At 50.1% G+C, this 18,628-nt stretch overlaps 1 protein-coding gene across 1 annotated transcript; it reads left to right on the forward strand.

Moving 5' to 3' along the window:
- Nucleotides 1-17,464: 17,464 nt before the first annotated feature.
- Nucleotides 17,465-18,202, forward strand: LOC119319469 (histone H2B.2-like). The gene has a single exon (XM_037593946.1). It carries the CDS (start codon nt 17,551-17,553, stop codon nt 17,986-17,988), a length of 438 nt encoding a protein of 145 aa, XP_037449843.1. The 5' UTR covers nt 17,465-17,550; the 3' UTR covers nt 17,989-18,202.
- Nucleotides 18,203-18,628: the final 426 nt, after the last annotated feature.

An 18,628-nucleotide genomic window follows, 5' to 3' on the forward strand; every position in this document is an offset into this window, starting at 1 on the left:
TCTCCACTCGGTAGGATTTTTCAAACTTAGGCGAGTACTGGACTGCAGCTAAGCCCCCGAGTGGGAGGCTGGCTCACCACTCGGTAGGATTTTCAAATAATTAGGCGAGTACTAGACTGCAGCTAAGCCCCCGAGTGGGAGGCTGGCTCACCACTCGGTAGGATTTTCAAATACTTAGGCGAGTACTGGACTGTAGCTAAGCCCCCGAGTGGGAGGCTGGCTCACCACTCGGTAGGATTTTCAAATACTTAGGCGAGTACTGGACTACAGCTAAGCCCCCGAGTGGGATGCTGGCTCACCACTTGGTAGGATTTTCAAATACTTAGGTGAGTACTGGACTGCAGCTAAGCCCCCGAGTGGGAGGCTGGCTCACCACTCGGTAGGATTTTCAAATACTTAGGCGAAACGGGTTCGCAGCTAAGCCTCCGAGTGAGAGGCTGGCTCACCACTCGGTAGGAAATTATTTTTACAAACTTAGGCGAAACGGATTCGCAGCTAAGCCACCCACTGGGGGATTTCTCACGCAAACAAAAGCAATAACAATCACTGGGAAAATTATAACGCTCTTGTCTTTGATAAATAAACTACAGAAGTTTTTCTTATTACATCTCATCCGAGTGAGAATTCAAGTATAAAAGGGGCGGAGCAGCTCCGCATTCCAGGCTCGTGGCTCATCAATCTGGCGATCAACATTATAAAGGTGGTACGCTCCATTTTGGAGGACTCTGGTGACTATGAAGGGACCTTCCCAAGTAGGAGCGAGTTTGTGTGGTTTCTGTTGATCCACTCGGAGGACCAAGTCTCCTTCTTGGAAGGCTCGACTCTTTACATTTCTGGCATGGAATCGACGCAAGTCCTACTGATAGATGGTCGATCGGATCATGGCCATTTCTCTTTCTTCTTCCAGGAGGTCGACTGCGTCCTGCCGGGCTTGTTCTGCTTCATCTTCAGAGTAGAGCTCGACTCGGGGTGCGTTGTGAAGCAGGTCACTCAGCAAAACTGCTTCGGCTCCGTAGACCAAAAAGAATGGGGTTCTTCCAGTCGATCAGTTCGGGGTTGTCCTCAATCCCCAAAGAACTGATGGAAGCTCGTCGACCCATGCACCTGCTGCGTGCTTGAGATGGCGCATCAGTCGGGGTTTCAGTCCTTTGAGAATTAAGCCGTTTTCTCTTTTTGCTTGTCCATTCGACTGGGGGTGAGCGACTGAAGCATAGTCTACTCGTGTGCCTTGAGAGGCGCAGAAAGCTCTGAATTTGTCAGAATCGAAGTTTGACCCATTTTCAGTGATGATGTTGTGCGGAACTCCATATCTGAATATCAAATCTCTGATGAAACTGATAGTAGTGCAAGCATCAAGATTCTTGATAGGCTTAGCTTCAATCCATTTGGTGAACTTGTCGACTGCTACTAGCACATGAGTGAAGCCGCTCCTGCTCGTTCTCAGTGGTCCAACCATGTCTAGTCCCCAAACAGCGAAGGGCCAGACGAGTGGAATGGTTTTCAGGGCTGACGCGGGTTTGTGCGACATATTGGAGTAAAACTGACATCCTTCACATTTGTCGACTATCTCTTTCGCCATTTCATTCGCCCTTGGCCAGTAGAATCCCGCTCGGTATGCTTTAGCCACAATGGTCCGAGAGGACGCATGATGACCACAGGTCCCCGAGTGGATATCATCAAGGATTAACTGGCCTTCTTCTGGTGTTATACACTTCTGACTAACTCCAGTCGCGCTTTCTCTATACAACTGTCCCTTTATGACTGTAAAGGTCTTGGATCAACGGACAATCTGTCGAGCCTCTTCTTTGTCCTCTGGGAGTTCTTTCATTAGGATGTACGTGATGTACGGTATCGTCCAGTCGGGAGTGATGACCAAAACTTCCATGATCAGGTCGACCACAGCTGGAACTTCAACTTCAATCGGATCTGTGGCACTTTTTGGCTGCGGGGCTTCTTCAATGAAGGGATCCTCCTGAACTGATGGTGTGTGGATGTGTTCCAAAAACACATTGCTGGGAATGGCTTCTCTTTTGGAACCTATTTTCGCCAAATCATCAGCTGCTTGATTTTTCAGTCGGGGTATGTGATGAAGTTCTAACCCCTCGAATTTCTTCTCCAGCTTTCTCACTGCATTGCAATAACCAGTCATGGCTGGACTTCTGACGTCCCACTCCTTCATCACTTGATTAACCACCAAATCTGAGTCGCCATAGACCATGAGGCGACAGACGCCGAGTGAAATGGCCATGTGCAACCCATATAAAAGTGCTTCATATTCTGCCTCGTTATTGGAGGAATCAAAGTGGATTTGAAGAACATATCTGAGCTTATCTCCTCGGGGGGAGACCAATACTACCCCGGCACCGGAACCATTCAGCATTTTGGAACCGTCGAAGAACATGGTCCGATGCTTCGAGTGAACCTGAGTCGGCAGTTGTTGTTCAATCCACTCGGCGACGAAATCTGCTATTGCTTGGGACTTGATAGCTTTCTTTGCCTCAAATTTGATATCTAGAGGAAGGAGTTCAATCGCCCATTTTGCCACTCGACCAGTTGCATCTCTGTTGTGCAGGATCTCTGATAATGGAGCGTCACTGACGACTGTAATGGAATGATCAGAGAAGTAGTGAGCAACCTTCTTTGTGGTCATATAAATCCCGTATACAAGCTTCTGATGATGAGGATATCTTTGCTTCGACGGGGTCAAAACTTCAGAAACATAATATGTTGGGCGCTGAACTTTGAAGGCTTTTCCTTCTTCTTCCCGCTCGACCGTAAGTACCGTACTAACGACTTGTCCCGTGGCTGCGATGTAAATCAGCAAAGGCTCTTTGCTGATTGGAGCAGCAAGCACCGGCTGGGTGGAGAGCAGAGCTTTGAGCTCTGCAAACGCTGCATCGGCTTCAGGAGTCCACTCGAACTTGTCTGACTTCTTCATCAATCGGTAAAGAGGCAATGCCTTTTCACCGAGACGAGAGATGAATCGACTTAAAGCGGCCAAGCAACCAGTAAGCTTCTGGACGTCGTGCACTCGCACAGGATGTTTCATCCGGAGTATAGTACCGACTTTTTCTGGATTGGCATCGATTCCCCGTTCGGAAACGAGTAAACCGAGTAACTTTCCGCCAGGAACTCCAAATATGCACTTTGATGGATTAAGCTTGATATCATATCTCCTGAGGTTGGCAAAGGTTTCAGCAAGGTCAGTCAGCAGGTCGGAACCCTTTCGTGACTTGACCACAATATCATCCATGTATGCTTCCACATTCCGACCGATTTGAGTGAACAAACACTTCTGAATCATCCTCATGAATGTGGCTCCGGCATTCTTGAGGCCGAATGGCATGGTAACATAACAGAAGCACCCGAATGGAGTGATGAAAGCTGTTTTGATCTCATCAGGTCCATACAGACGGATCTGATGGTACCCGGAATAGGCGTCTAAAAAAGACAGTCACTCACATCCAGCAGTCGAGTCGACTATCTAGTCGATGCGGGGGAGAGGAAAATGATCTTCCGGGCAGGCCCGATTGATATGTTTAAAGTCAATGCACATGCGAAGTGACTTGTCCTTCTTGGGGACCATGACAACGTTAGCGAGCCACTCGGAGTGGTAAATCTCTCGGATGAACTCCGCTGCTAAGAGCCGAGCCACCTCCTCACCAATAGCCTTTCTCTTCTGGACGGCGGACCGTCGGAGATGTTCTTTGACAGGTTTCACTTTTGAGTCAACTCGTAGGCGGTGCTCAGCCAGCCCCCTAGGAACACCCGGCATGTCAGAAGGCTTCCATGCGAAGATGTCCCAATTCTCATGAAGGAACTGGATGAGCGCTTCTTCCTATTTGGAGTCGAGTGTTGTTGAGATATGAGTCGAAGCAGCACTGGGATCGGTCGGGTGAATGTGAACCGGCTTCGTTTCACCAGATGACTGAAAAGCTGATTCTGTAGCGGGCTTCTTGGTTCGCAACAAATCACTCGGGTCTGCAGTCTTCTGGTACTCCTGCAGCTCCACCACCGCCATCTGAGCATCAGCGATCTTTGGGCCTTTTTGAAAACACTCTTCTGATTTCTTCCGATTGTCCGTAACAGTGATCACACCTTTGGGACCAGGCATCTTCAATTTGAGATACACATAACATGGTCGAGCCATGAAGCGTGCGTAAGCTGGCCTGCCCAAAATAGCGTGATAAGCACTCTGGAAATCCACAACTTCGAACGTCAACTTTTCTTTGCGGTAATTCTTGGAATCACCGAAAACCACATCAAGAGCAATTTGACCGAGTGACTCAGCCTTCTTCCCAGGAATGACTCCATGGAAACTCATGTTGCTGGTACTGAGTCTGGACATCGGAATGCCCATCCCTTTCAACGTCTCAGCATACAGTATGTTCAAACCACTGCCACCATCCATCAAGACTTTGGTCAGTCGAGTGCCTTCAACAACTGGGTCGACCACCAAAGCTTGCCTCCCAGGGGTGGCAATGTGCGTTGGGTGATTGGACTGGGATAATGTGATGGCAGTCTGAGACCACTTCAGATAACTGGGTGTCGCCAGAGCAACCATATTCACCTCACGGTTGATAACTTTCAGTCAACTTTTGCTTTTAACATCAGCAAAAATCATCAAGGTGGAATTGACCTGGGGGTATCCATCATCACTGTCTTCCTTGTCCTCAACTTTGTCCGACTCCTTTTCCTTATCTTTGGGTTGTTTTCCTTGGAACTGCTGGATCAAGAGCCGACACCGTCGAGTGGTATGTTTCGGGTAAATGAGCTTACCCTCTTCATCTTTCTTCGTGTGGATGTGACATGGCAAATCCAACACATCATTTCCGTCTTGGTCTTTAACTTTCTTGGGGTTCCAAGGCCCTTTGGTTTCCCCTTAAACTTTCCTTGAGTTACAGCCAAGGCTTCCCCAGGAGCAGTTGGCTCGGCTTTTTGCTTATGTTTCCGATTGGAATTTCCTCCTCCGGTTTCTTGGGCGACTGACTTGTGCTTGCCACTCCGGAGTCGATCCTCATCTTCACCATTAGCGTACTTGGTGGCAATCTCCATCATCCGATTCAGAGACATGTCTCTAGTTTGACTGAATTTCAGATTCAGTTCTCTGTACTTGACGCCTTCTTTGAAGGCACAGACTGCTTGGTGATCGGGCACATTCTCTACCGTGTGATGTAACATGATCCATCTCTGGATGTAATCCCTCAAAGTTTCATTCAGCTTTTGCACGCAAGACCGCAGTTCCGTCAGCCCTGTCGGTCGCTTGCATGTTCCTTCAAATGTGGTGACAAACACTCGGGCGAGATCTTCCCAAGTGTAAATGCTGCTGGGTGCTAACTGATTCAGCCACGCTCTGGCCGAGCCCTCCAACATGAGAGGCAGGTGCTTCATGGCCACTTCATCATTGCCACCGCCGATCTGGACAGCCACTCGGTAGTCTTCAAGCCAAGTATCGGGCTTGGACTCACCAGTGAACTTACTGACTCCAGTCGCCAACCTGAAGTTGGGAGGAATCATAGCGGCCATGATGGCTCTACTAAAGCACTCTGGCCCCGAAACATGTACTCTGCTGCTGGTAGGTGCATCTCTGTCGTGACCTTCTCGGTGAGCTCTGTTCCTGTCGACCAAACCTTGAACGAGAATGGATCTCGCATCAAAGCCTAGTTCCTTGGGGTCGACTGGAATCCTTCGCCCAACACTATGAGTGCGCCTGTCATCCTGCTGTCGAGGCACATACGATCCACTCCTCGGGGGAGGGGTGGGCACTCGACGTCGATCGTCATGATCGAATCGGTGATCATACTGCTCACGGTTTCCGTACTGATCACGCTGGTCCCCACGTCCCTCACGCCTTGGGGGCAATCTTGGGCTATGAGCCGACTGGACTGTGTCTGCAGCAATGGATTTGCTATGAATCCTGTTCCGCGACTGAGAAACAACGGAATTCTGGTCTCCTGCTTCCCGGAGTAACGCTCTGATCTGCAACAAGCCTCTGCCAGCCTCTGACTGGGAAGGTTGAATCGACTCTGCTATACGGGTTGCAGCTGCTAAATTCTGAATCGGAGTTCGATATACCTGCGGAGGCGGAAAGAGCTAACGTCGGCTGGATTCTGGAACCCGTTGTCACGCACGCTCATCGAGTGCTCGCTGGAGGTTCTCCAGTCGAGTGCGCTCGACCAAATTTGCCAGGCGCACGTCCTCCAAGGCACGAGCCTCAGGAGTTTCTCCAATGATAGGAGTGTGCAGTGCATCCATGTTCCGGCGACGAAGCTCTTCTCTCTGCAGCGATGTGAGAGGCTCGGGGAGATATTCCTCATGGGGATGCGACGGGTCGCCTCCACCTGCGCCTCCGTCGGTGCGGGGAAAACCGGGAGGACTGCACGGTCCATCGACCATCAGAACCTTCGCCGCCGGATCACTCCTGTCGCACTCGGATGCGGTCTCTGCGGAGCCAGTCGACAGGTCGAACATACCGTAGAGGGATTCGTTGGGCTCGATAACCGCAACTTGAGGGGTGGCCGACTGGCGTGCCACCGCGTGTTTCACCCACCGCTGAAGTCTCGACCGACCGGAGCGCTTGCGCCAGCGGGAAACAAGGAGGGAGGACAACACAGGGGCCGACCGATAATGGGTCGACGGTTGCCGCAAGAGGACGTCGCGAACGCACGCGCGAAAGTGCGTTGCCCCGCGGACAGGGAGTGTGTCGACGTCGAGCGGAGCCTCCTGAAGCCAAGCGGAGTCGTCGACGATGAACGTGAGCACGCCAAGACGGATCCCGCGGCCCTCCACCAAAACTCCGCCAGAAACCATGATGATTTGGATCGGAAAAGATCGCAACTCCTCCAACAAATCGCTAAGACACCGCCCCAAGGTGGGCGCCAACTGTCGTGGTTCTAGGTCTGACAGTAATGTTGGGGGGTAGGTATGGAGAGGCAAGATCTTAGCTATGGAGTAGTTGTAAGCACACGAGGTTTATGAGTTCAGACCCTTCTCAGAGGAAGTAATAGCCCTACGTCTCGGAGCCCAGAGGCGGTCGACTGGATTATGTGTGTATGAATTACAGGGGTGCGAACCCTTTACACTGAGGAGGGGGTGGCTTATATAGAGTTCGCCAGACCCCTCCGGCCCTTAGTTATGCAGGGTTTTAAGTACATTAAGGTCGGGCGTTACTGGTAACACCCCTAATAAAGTGCTATGATGACCATAAAAGCTACTTAATGACCGACCGTTAGCGTGCGGAGTGACTTTAGGTCTCCTCGTCATCGAGTGGTTGGATCTTGGTTGAGTGATTGCTTCTTGGTCGAGTGTCTTCGAGTCTGTCGAGTGGAACACCTCCAAGTCGATTGAAAGGTGATTTCTTCTAGAGATGTCCTTGGGTAGGGAAGTTAGGATATGTCCATGACCCTACCCTAGGTACATAGCTTCATCAACGCCCGCTTGACAGCTTTGGTTTTGGGGCGAGATGGTTTGACCGTTTTATCCCCGGTTGGTTTTGCTGCTTTCTCTACGGATTTCTGTTTCCAGAAGGGATCATCACCCTATACATACATACATACACAGAAGAAGGATTACATTTTGAGCAAATTAAAAATATCAAAGATGAAAAGGAAGTATAGTGCTTACAGCAAGCGGTTTGTTCTTAGTATAGAAGGGGTTCAAGCCGGTTTGACTACAGACTAATTCCGATTCATTCAAAATTTTCTTTACACCTTCAGTGACTTCTTCATCGGTCACCTGAATGTTGCAATGGCGTTGAGGGTCTTCAACATCACCGTGATTGTTTACACCATTTAGCAAAGATAGGTGAAGTAGCAAAAGCAGGGTCAGGTTTCATTCTAGCATTTAGAGATTGCTTACTCCATTTAGCTAATAACCTTTTGAGTACATTTTTATTTTTGCAAGCTAAAATAGCTAAAGAAGCTTCTTGATCAAAAACATAACCCTTAGGAATAACAAGTGATTCTTCATCATCACTTTCATCAGTATCATCAGATTCAATATTTTCAATCTCTCTAGCCCTAGCAAGTTGTTCATCAAGAAAATCACTAAGTGGCATAGTAGTATCAGGCATAGAGGTAGTTTAATCATAAGTATCATGCATAGCAGAAGTGGCATCATCAATAACATGCGACATATCAGAATGAATAGCAGAAGCAGGTGTAGGTGTCGCAAGCTTACTCATAACAGAAGGTGAATCAAGTGCAGAGCTAGATGGCAGTTCCTTACCTCCCCTCGTAGTTGAGGGATAGATCTTGGTTTTTGGATCTCTCAAGTTCTTCATAATGATAAGCAGATATATATCCCAAGTGACTCAAAGAATAGGGCTATGCTCCCCGGCAACGCGCTAGAAAGTAGTCTTGATAACCCACAAGTATAGAGGATCGCAACAGTTTTCGAGGGTAGAGTATTCAACCCAAATTTATTGATTCGACACAAGGGGGCCAAAGAATATTCTCAAGTATTAGCAGCTGAGTTGTCAATTCAACCACACCTGGAAACTTAATATCTACAGCAAAGTGTTTAGTAGCAAAGTAATATGATAGTGGTGATAACGGTAGGAAAAGGTAACAATAGTAAAAGTAATGTTTTTGGTATTTTGTAGTGACGATAGCAATAGCAACGGAAAAGTAAATAAGCGAAGAACAATATATGAAAAGCTCGTAGGCAATGGATTAGTGATGGAGAATTATGCCGGATGCGGTTCATCATGTAACAGTCATAACCTAGGGTGACACAGAACTAGCTCCAGTTCATTGATATAATGTAGGCATGTATTCCGAATATAGTCATACTTGCTTATGGAAAAGAACTTGCATGACATCTTTTGTACTACCCTCCCGTGGCAGCGGGGTCCTTACGGAAACTAAGGGATATTAAGGCCTCCTTTTAATAGAGAACCGGAACAAAGCATTAACACATAGTGAATACATGAACTCCTCAAACTACGGTCATCACCAGTAAGTATCCCGATTATTGTCACTTCGGGGTTAACGGATCATAACACATAATAGGTGACTATAGACTTGCAAGATAGGATCAAGAACACTCATATATTGATGAAAACATAATAGATTCAGATCTGAAATCATGGCACTCGGGCCCTAGTGACAAGCATTAATCATAGCAAAGTCATAGCAACATCAATCTTAGAACAAAGTGGACACTAGGGATCAAACCCTAACAAAACTAACTCGATTACATGATAGATCCCATCCAACCCATCACCGTCCAGCAAGCCTACGATGGAATTACTCACGCACGGCGGTGAGCATCATGAAAATGGTGATGGAGGATGGTTGATGATGATGATGGCGACGGATTCCCCTCTCCGGAGCCCCGAACGGACTCCAGATCAGCCCTCCCGAGAGGTTTTAGGGCTTGGCGGTGGCTCCGTATCGTAAAACGCGATGATTTCTTCTCTCAGATTTCTTTCTCCCCAAAACTAAATATATGGAGTTGGAGTCGGAGAGGCAACATGGGGCCCACGAGGTAGGGGGGCGCGCCCTAGGGGGCAGGCATGCCCCCACCCTTGTGGAGAGGTGGTGGGCCCCTTGGCCTTCATCTTTTGCAGGTATTTTTCTTATTTTCTAAAAAGTGGCTCCGTGAAGTTTCAGGTCATTCTGAGAACGTTTGTTTCTGCACATAAATGACACCATGGTAATTCTGCTGAAAACAACATCAGTTCGGGTTAGTTCCATTCAAATCATGCAAGTTAGAGTCCAAAACAAGGGCAAAAGTGTTTGGAAAAGTAGATACGACGGAGACGTATCAACCACCCCACTAGTATCTGTCATGGCGGATCCGCCGCATTGGTCCTAGACCCCATCATCGACGGATTTCACCTCACTCGAGTCCTTATGGACGGCGGCAGCAACCTGAACCTGCTCTATCAGGATATAGTGCGCAAAATGGGTATAGATCCCTCAAGGATCAAACCCACCCAAACCACCTTTAAGGGAATCATCCCAGGTGTAGAGGCCCATTGCATGGGCTCAATCACACTAGAAGTGGTCTTCGGATCTCCGGACAACTTCCAAAGCGAGGAGTTAATCTTCGATATCGTCCCGTTCCGTAGTGGATATCACGCACTACTCGGACGAACCACATTTGCAAAATTCAATGCGGTATCGCATTACGCATACCTCAAGCTCAAGATGCCAGGACCTAGGGGGGTCATAACAGTCAATGGAAACACAGAATGCTCGCTCCGCACGGAAGAGCACACTGCGGCCCTCGCAGCAGAAGCACAAAGCAGCCTTTTAAGGAAAACCGCCAATTCGGCGATACAGCACCCGGACACCATTAAGCGAGTCCGGAGTAACCTGCAACAGGATCGCCTGGCACGTTCAGAGCTCGCCTAGCAATTCGGCCCCCGTCCCAGTCCCAGTCAAGCGACGAAATCCGTGCCGTGCGCACATAATTACGCATTGAAAATACCATGGGCATAGGCGGGGGCACGATCAGGGCACGTCCCACAATGCGGCTTAACCGCCCTAGGGGCTGCATACCTTTGTCATTTTTCCTCTTTCAGGACCTTACTCTCTGGAAGCCCTTTCCGGCAGTATGACTGCCGGACACATTACGGGAAGGAACAACCAAGGAGGCAAGAAGCTAAGACGTACAAGGGAACCCCCAGGTGGTCTCTAATAATGATCGGTATACCCGCTTTTTACTAACCATACGCAGCTTGCCCTTGGATAGGACATGTCAAATAGTCCTATTTTTTGCTTATTGCACTACTTGTATCAGTACACTTCGACATATTATTTAAATAACAATGCATATCATTAACCTATTATTGCATTATCCACCCCTTTTTTCTTATATGTTCATTTATGATAACTTGCACCCGTACATTCTGATATGGTCAGTACGCTAGGGGCTTTCGTTTACCCCATAATATGGCGTAAAAAGTCCGAACACTTTCGACAGTGCGACACCCCGAACTTATAGCATTATATGCATCAGCTCCGAATCATGTCTTGGATCAATAGTTGGGTTTGCCCGGCTCCCATGTTTTGGTACCTTACATTCCGCTATATCGGCTAAGGTAGCGCTGGGAGAAGTACTGCGATTGTGTCCCGGTTCTTCCGGACGAGCACCTCAGTAGAGAAAGTCGAAAACTGACTGTCATGATAAGGCGAGAGCTGGTCGCTGTTCGAGAGGTCTCAAGTCCTTAAAGACTTTTTCCGCTTCGGGCGAGGAGTCGGCCTTGCCCGACTTAGGCGTATAATAGCGCTCCAAATTTGGCCTTCCGAATACTAGGGGCTTCGCCAAAATTTAAAATTGTAGACTTCTATGGCTAAGTGAGAGTGATAAAGCCTTATAGTCCGATTGCCTGGTTCGTTGTGTTGAACACCTCCCTCGAAGGACCCAAAATTGGGATAAAGAGTGCTCATGTTTATCCCGAACACCCCAGTACTAGTTACATGGGGGCAGAAGCCGACGACTGGTCAACTCTCAGATTTTATAAACGACCGCACAGAAGGTAATATTTTAAATTCAAAAAGCGTTGCATAGCGCAAATGAACTCGTTTCACATTACAGGATCACATGAGCATGTTCATTCAAAAATTACATCTCTAGCACATTCCTCCGCCACAAGGCGGGAACCCTTCAGGACATTGTCATAATACATTTCAGGGCAGCGATGCTCCTTGCCCTCTGGTGGCCCCTCCTTCACCATCTTTACGGCGTCCAGCTTCGCCTAGTGCACCTTCGCCCGGGCAAAAGCCCTGCGCGCACCCTCGATGCAGACGGACCACTTTATGACTTCAAGCCATGGGTAGGCATCCACAAGCCGCCTCACCAGACCGAAGTAGCTGCCAGGCACAGGATCGCCAGGCCACATCCGGACTATAAGACCCTTCATGGCATGTTCGGCTGCCTTGTGAAGCTCGACCAGTTGCTTCAGCTGGTCGCTCAAGGGCATTGGGTGTTCGGTCCCAGTATACTGAGACCAGAACAAATTTTCCACCGAGCTCCCCTCCTCAGCTCGGTAAAACTCCGTGGCATCCAGTACACTGTAGGGAAGATCTGCGAACGCTCCTGGAGAGCTCCGAACTTGGGTAAGTAAAAGGAAAGTTTCCTTCACATGCTTGCTTTGCATAATGAATGCCTTACCCGCTGCTATCTTCTTCACCGCATCAATCTCCTGGAGGGCCTTGTGGGCTTCAGCCTTGGTGCTCCGTGCACTTTCGAGCGCCTTCGCAAGCTCAGACTCTCACGTCTTAGAGTCAAGCTCCAAGGACTCGTGTTTTTTGGCAAGAGCCTCGAGCTCTTGCTGCACCTCGCCTACCCGAGATTCTTGCTTTTCCCGCTCAATACGCTCCTTGGTCGCTTTGTCTTCGGCCTTGGACAGCGCCTTCTTCAGGGTCGCCACCTCGGTCATGGCCCCTGGCAAATTCATGATGATCCTATTACTTTACAACCGAATTTCTTTTTAATATATAGACAAGGTATTGCTTACCTTTGCTCTCCTCGAGCTGCCTCTTGGTAAGGCCGAGCTCTTTCTCGGACCGCCCAAGGTCCTGCTTCAGTGCAGCGACCTCCGCAGTACGTGCGGCAGCGGCCAGCAGTGAAGCCTGCATATGCACATAGACATATTTTGATTAGACTCCTGAGTCATTATTTGATCCTCTATTCAACCTTTCTTTGCGAACGCCAAATAGAGCATCAGGGGCTATTGTCTATGCGTTTTCCTATATTTTGATTGCTTACCTCAAAGCCTGTTAGGAGGCTGGCACAAGCTTTGGTTAGTCCATTTTTGGCAGACTGAACTTTCTCGAACACCGCACTCTTGATAGTGTGGTGCTCTTCGTCGATGGAAGCGCCGCGAAGCGCTTCTAGCAAGTTGTCCGGTGCCTCTGGATGGACAAAGGCCACCGGCACGGGCGGCTTGCCCCTCTTAATGGGGGATCACCTACCAGTCCGGAACCACCGAAGGTTCCGGCGCAGTGTTCGGCTGGGGGCCGAACTTGGAGCCCGTGGGAGTCTTGCTCCCTTTGCGCCCAGGGTCCGGAAGGTCGCCTCGAGGCATCCCCAGGACTACCTCCCCTCGGCTCGGTGCCTTTTGAGACAACACCTCGACTTTGTCCGTAGGGCAAGGGGTGGAGGCGGTCGGAAGTGAATCGCTATTCATATCCAACGAGTCCAAAGAACCGTCTGACGAAGATACGTCGAGACGGGCTCGGGACGGACTGCATAATCATATTCGGCGTAAGGAGAAGCAGTGCAATAAAACATACCATGAATTACTATGGTATCCGGATACTTACGACGTCGCCAGGGCTTGTCCCTGGGTAACCACTCATCGCCGCTGTAGGCCGCCGTCGTGGAGCAGTCCGGAAGGAGGGTCCTTCCCTTCTTGGACCCTTCAGCCTCCCCGGTTGGGGCAGCCTTCCTTTTCTTGTCTCCCACGGTTGGGGGGGGAGAACTTTCCTCTTCCTCCTCCTCATTTTCGTGGGAGGAGTGCGCCTCGGAGTTGTCGTACGATGAGTCCGATATAACTTTGCGACGGAGACCCTTTCGGGTCCCCGTGGCCTTCTTCTTGGCCTTCTTCACCGGCACCTCGTAAGGCGCCGGAACCAGCATCTCCGCTAGGAGAGCATCTGCAGGATCTTCAGGCAGGGGGGCTGGGAAATCGATCTGCTCCGCTGTCTCTACCCAGTCCTGTTAAGGGCATGGAAGCTTAGATCCCGCACATGATTAAACTGGGCAAATAAATATCCTGTGAGATATAAAAACTTACCGGATTGGCATGGCGCTTTGCGCTGAGTCCGCGGTCCTCGGTAAGGGGAGGAGGTACCTCGACGCCCTTGAACAGCACCTTCCAGACGTCCTTGTGCGTTGTGTCGAAGAGCTCTCACAGCATCTGGTGCTTGGCCGGATCGAACTCCCATAAATTGAATACCCGTCGTTGACACGAGAGGATCCGGCGGAAGAGCATGACCTGGACCATGTTGACGAGCTTGATTTTCTTGCTCATCATGTTCTTGATGCAGGTCCGGAGTCCGGTCAGCTCTACCGGGGAACCCTAGGACAGGCCCTTCTCTTTCTAGGAAGTGAGCCACGTGGGGATTCCGGATCAAAATTCGGGGGGCGCCGCCCAGTTGGTGTCGCGCGGCTCGGTGATGTAGAACCACCCCGATTGCCACCCCTTTATGGTCTCCACATAGGAGCCTTCGAGCCAGGTGACGTTAGGCATTTTGCCCACCATGGCACCTCTGCACTCTGCTTGCTGGCCGACCACCACCTTTGGTTTAACATTGAAGGTCTTCAGCCACAGGCCGAAATGGGGCCTGATGTGGAGGAAGGCCTCACACACGACGATAAACACCGAGATGTTGAGGATGAAATTGGGGGCCAGATCATGAAAATCCAGCCCATAGTAGAACATGAGCCCACGGACAAACGGGTGAAGGGGAAATCCCAGTCCGCAGACAAAGTGGGTAAGGAAAACTACCCTCTCATGGGGTTTGGGTGTAGGGATGATCTGCCCCGCATCTGGCAGCTGGTGCGCGATGTCCGCGGCCAGATATCCGGCTTCCCGTAGCTTTGTGATATTCTCCTCTGTGACGGAGGAGACCATCCACTTGCCTCCTGCTCCGGACATGCTTGGAGTGGTTTGAGGAGAAAGACGCGAACTTGGACGCTGGAGCTCGAGTGTGCGAGAATGGATAAGCAAGGAGGAAGAAGGCGTGGGTAAAAAGGGTGAATCTTTGTCCCTTTATAAAGGCAGAGGAGGCGATGCGCCTCCTCACTTACCTGGTAAAATCGCTTATTCCCCGAACACTGTAATTGATGGCGCGGTTGGGTTACCCATACCCGTATTGATGAGAATCATGTGATAAGGGGACACGATCTCTGCTTAGACAAGACGTGTCAAGAAAACCGCCTCGCGATATGTGCAGTGCTGGCTGAGAAAAACAGTTCGAATAATGACCGGGCCGTGGTATGATGTCATGCTGTCAAACGTGTCAGCAGATTGGATTTGTGGAAATATTATTCTCTCTACTGTGGTATATGGAACTTGTTTTGCAGAGCCGGACACTATCCTTGTGTTCAAAAAATTTCTATGGAGTATTCGGAGGAAGAACCCGCCTTGCAATGCCGAAGACAAGTCTGCGCGCCGGACTCATCGTCATTGAAGCCTGGTTCAGGGGCTACTGAGGGAGTCCTGGATTAGGGGGTCTCCGGACAGCCGGACTATATCCTTTGGCCAGACTGTTGGACTATGAAGATACAAGAAGACTTCGTCCCGTGTCCGGATGGGACTTTCCTTGGCATGGAAGGCAAGCTTGGCAATACGTATATGTGGATCTCCTCCCTTGTAACCGACTCTGTGTAACCCTAGCCCCTCCGGTGTCTATATAAACTGGAGGGTTTAGTTCGTAGGACAACATACAATCATACCATAGGCTAGCTTCTAGGGTTTAGCCTCTACAATCTCGTGGTAGATCAACTCTTGTAATACTCATATCATCAAGATCAATCAAGCAGGACGTAGGGTATTACCTCCATCAAGAGGGCCAGAACCTGGGTAAACATCGTGTCCCCGCCTCCTGTTACCATCCGCCTTAGACGCATAGTTCGGGACCCCCTACCCGAGATCCGCCGGTTTTGACACCGACAGTCGAGCTTTGCAAGCTCCGCCGGCGTGAGTTCCGACCGCGGCTTCTTGGTACCCTTCTTCTTCGCCACGGGCTGCGCGGTAGCGTTCGGGTCGTCGGGATACTTCGGGCCGCCGGCCATGGAGGAGAGAGTGGAGGGGGAGAACGGGAGAGTTTGGGGGAAATGGAGGGAAAGTGGGCGTCTATGTGCTCGACGGGTGGGCCAGGGAAGGACAAGGGTGTGTGTCCCGCCCATCCGTGTAGTGTCTGTTTCGATGCAAACACGGCCCAAATTTGGGTCGGGAATGGGTCAAAAGCGGACAGAAAACAAACATTTGTCCGTTTGCTCCTGTGCGTTGGGACGCATTTTATGCCCTTTATCCCTAAACGGACGCCGCGGACCATTTGGGGTTGTGTGTTGGAGTTGGCCTAAGCGGGTGGTTCAACGCGCAGATGACTTGTTAGGGGGGTTGACCGAGTCATGGGGCTTGGAGGATGAGGTTGCCAGCGAAATCTGTACTCCAACGACAGTGAATTCGAGCATCATTTCCTTGTTGGAGGCATCAAGGTGGCAATCCTCCATTTCCCTCTCAACAAGCTACGGTGGAAAACCTAGATCTGTTTTTTACCGAATTGGGCGGTGACAGTGTTGTTAGCTTTGCTTAGCGTCACACGCATTCCCTCTTGAGGGCATAGCTTTGGATGTGCCGGTCGAAGGGACGCACGGCTTGTGGAGTTGGTCGGCGACGACTAGCGTGGTTTCGCCCGTGAGGCAAACATGGGGTCGACGATGATGATTCATCGACGGTGGGTAGTAGGAGCATCCTTTACATGAGAGGTGCGCCGGGGTAAGCCATGTGAGCCAACCTCGTGGGATCGAAGCGACATATGTTTGATTTATCAGACATATCATTCCTATCTGGTGTCGTCGTGGTTCACAGACAAATCTTGTGATTAGCCCGAATTAATGCAACAAATCTCGGTGTGCAGTCTGGTAGCGGCGAAGGCGCTCAAGTGTGCGGCTGGGTGTGTAGTAGGTGTTGCCTTTCCGGCATGTTGTATGAAATGTGGTCCTTCATGCCCAGTCTAACTAGGCCCTAGCCGTTCAGATATGGCGTGATTTTTCTCAATAGCCGAGCGGCCCTTTTTTTATTCTTCTTTTTTAGCACATGCTTATGTGGTGCATTGCCTATTTGGGTTGTTCTTGTAATACCCACTTCTAATCGATGTTTTTTTTGTAGGGTTCTAATCTATGGATTTGACAACTCTCCAACTTCTTTTTTTTTGCGAAATAATAACTCTCATACCTAGGCCCTGTTCGGCAGTCATCCGCCTTCGTAGGATACGGGAGCGCACGGAGCGCCAGTTTATCAACTCTGAAAAATTAGGTTGCGGGCCATTCTGCTCCGACCGCTCGAGGAGCGGAGCTGCAGAGCGGAGAGCTGCCGAACACAACCTTAACTCTAAAGAAAAACAAAGACTGCCCCATCTTCTGTATCCCGTTGTTGATGAATCAACAGGAACACCTCCCTAAAAAATACCAATAGAGAGAGACCTCCCTAAAAATAAAATAAAAATCATTAGTGAGAGACCTGTGGCGTGTGAATTTCTTCTCTTGAGCATCCTCCAGCCAAACCGGCCATCGATCCGCGCCGCTCCAGCACGAGGTCGTCGTCTGCCGCCGCGCCCACGTACGTTCTCGCCACGTCATCGATCCGCGCCCAAGGGCATCGGGTCCGTCCGTCTCAAGCATCACCGAACGGCTGGAACCAGTCCACGGCATGGATCCGAGGCACCAGCCTCCCCGCCCACCTCCCTCCTCCTCCCCGCTCCCTACATAACCTCGCCGCCCCCTCCGTCTCTACACACCACAGCATCCGCAACCCCCTCACGTCCCACACCAAGCCCCACGCTCGAACCACCACCACCACCAGCACCCATGGCACCCAAGGCAGCGGAGAAGAAGCCGGCAGCGGCCACGGCCGAGAAGACCACCACGGGGAAGAAGCCCAAGGCGGAGAAGCGGGCGCCGGCGTCCAAGGAGGCCGGCGGCGAGGGGAAGACGAGGGGCAGGAAGAAGGGCAGCAAGGCCAAGAAGGGTGTGGAGACGTACAAGATCTACATCTTCAAGGTGCTCAAGCAGGTGCACCCGGACATCGGCATCTCCTCCAAGGCCATGTCCATCATGAACTCCTTCATCAACGACATCTTCGAGAAGCTGGCCGGCGAGTCCGCCAAGCTCGCCCGCTACAACAAGAAGCCCACCATCACGTCCCGGGAGATCCAGACCTCCGTCCGCCTTGTCCTCCCCGGCGAGCTCGCCAAGCACGCCGTCTCTGAGGGCACCAAGGCCGTCACCAAGTTCACCTCATCCTAGGCTTCATCGTCTGTGTCATGAGCTGATGGTGGCAGGCGTCGTGTACGTAGTTGGCAACAGTACGATGTTACAATCTCTGTAAGAATTGTGCTGCTTGCGGACTTGAAGAAATAGTGATGTTGCTGTTTGAATCAATGTTCGTCTGTGCTTGCGTGTCGCTTCAGAGTTCAGACTCTTCTTGATGCCATTTGTTTATGTCAGCAAGTTTCTCCTATGATGGTTTGTCTAATTTAATTTGCTGTCATTTTATCTACTCTGATTGTTTCCAAGTCTGCAGATAGAAACCGCTGATTTTAAATCTACAATCTTTGCAGTTTGAAATTCTGTACTGCCAGCTAAATTCATGAGTTTTCCTCTTAACCTATATACTGTTGCTGCCATTTGAGTAAAACTGAAGTTGGTGAGCCTTGTTAATTTCTGAAACAATCATTCCAAGTTTTTTCCTTGGTGGACTTGTCATCCATATGGCAAGAGGCCAAGAACAGCTTGACCGATAGTGCTCAGAAAGTCACAATGCATTAGATTCAGATTAGCTTCTTGAGATAAATTAGAGGCAGCGCACCCATGTGTTTATTCTATTGATTCATTTCTCTATGTATTGTACATTTGTATGGATATATGAATTCTAAGTTACATGCAT

The sequence above is a fragment of the Triticum dicoccoides genome, chromosome 6A, assembly GCF_002162155.2.
Source record: "Triticum dicoccoides isolate Atlit2015 ecotype Zavitan chromosome 6A, WEW_v2.0, whole genome shotgun sequence".
Taxonomy (NCBI): domain Eukaryota; kingdom Viridiplantae; phylum Streptophyta; class Magnoliopsida; order Poales; family Poaceae; genus Triticum; species Triticum dicoccoides.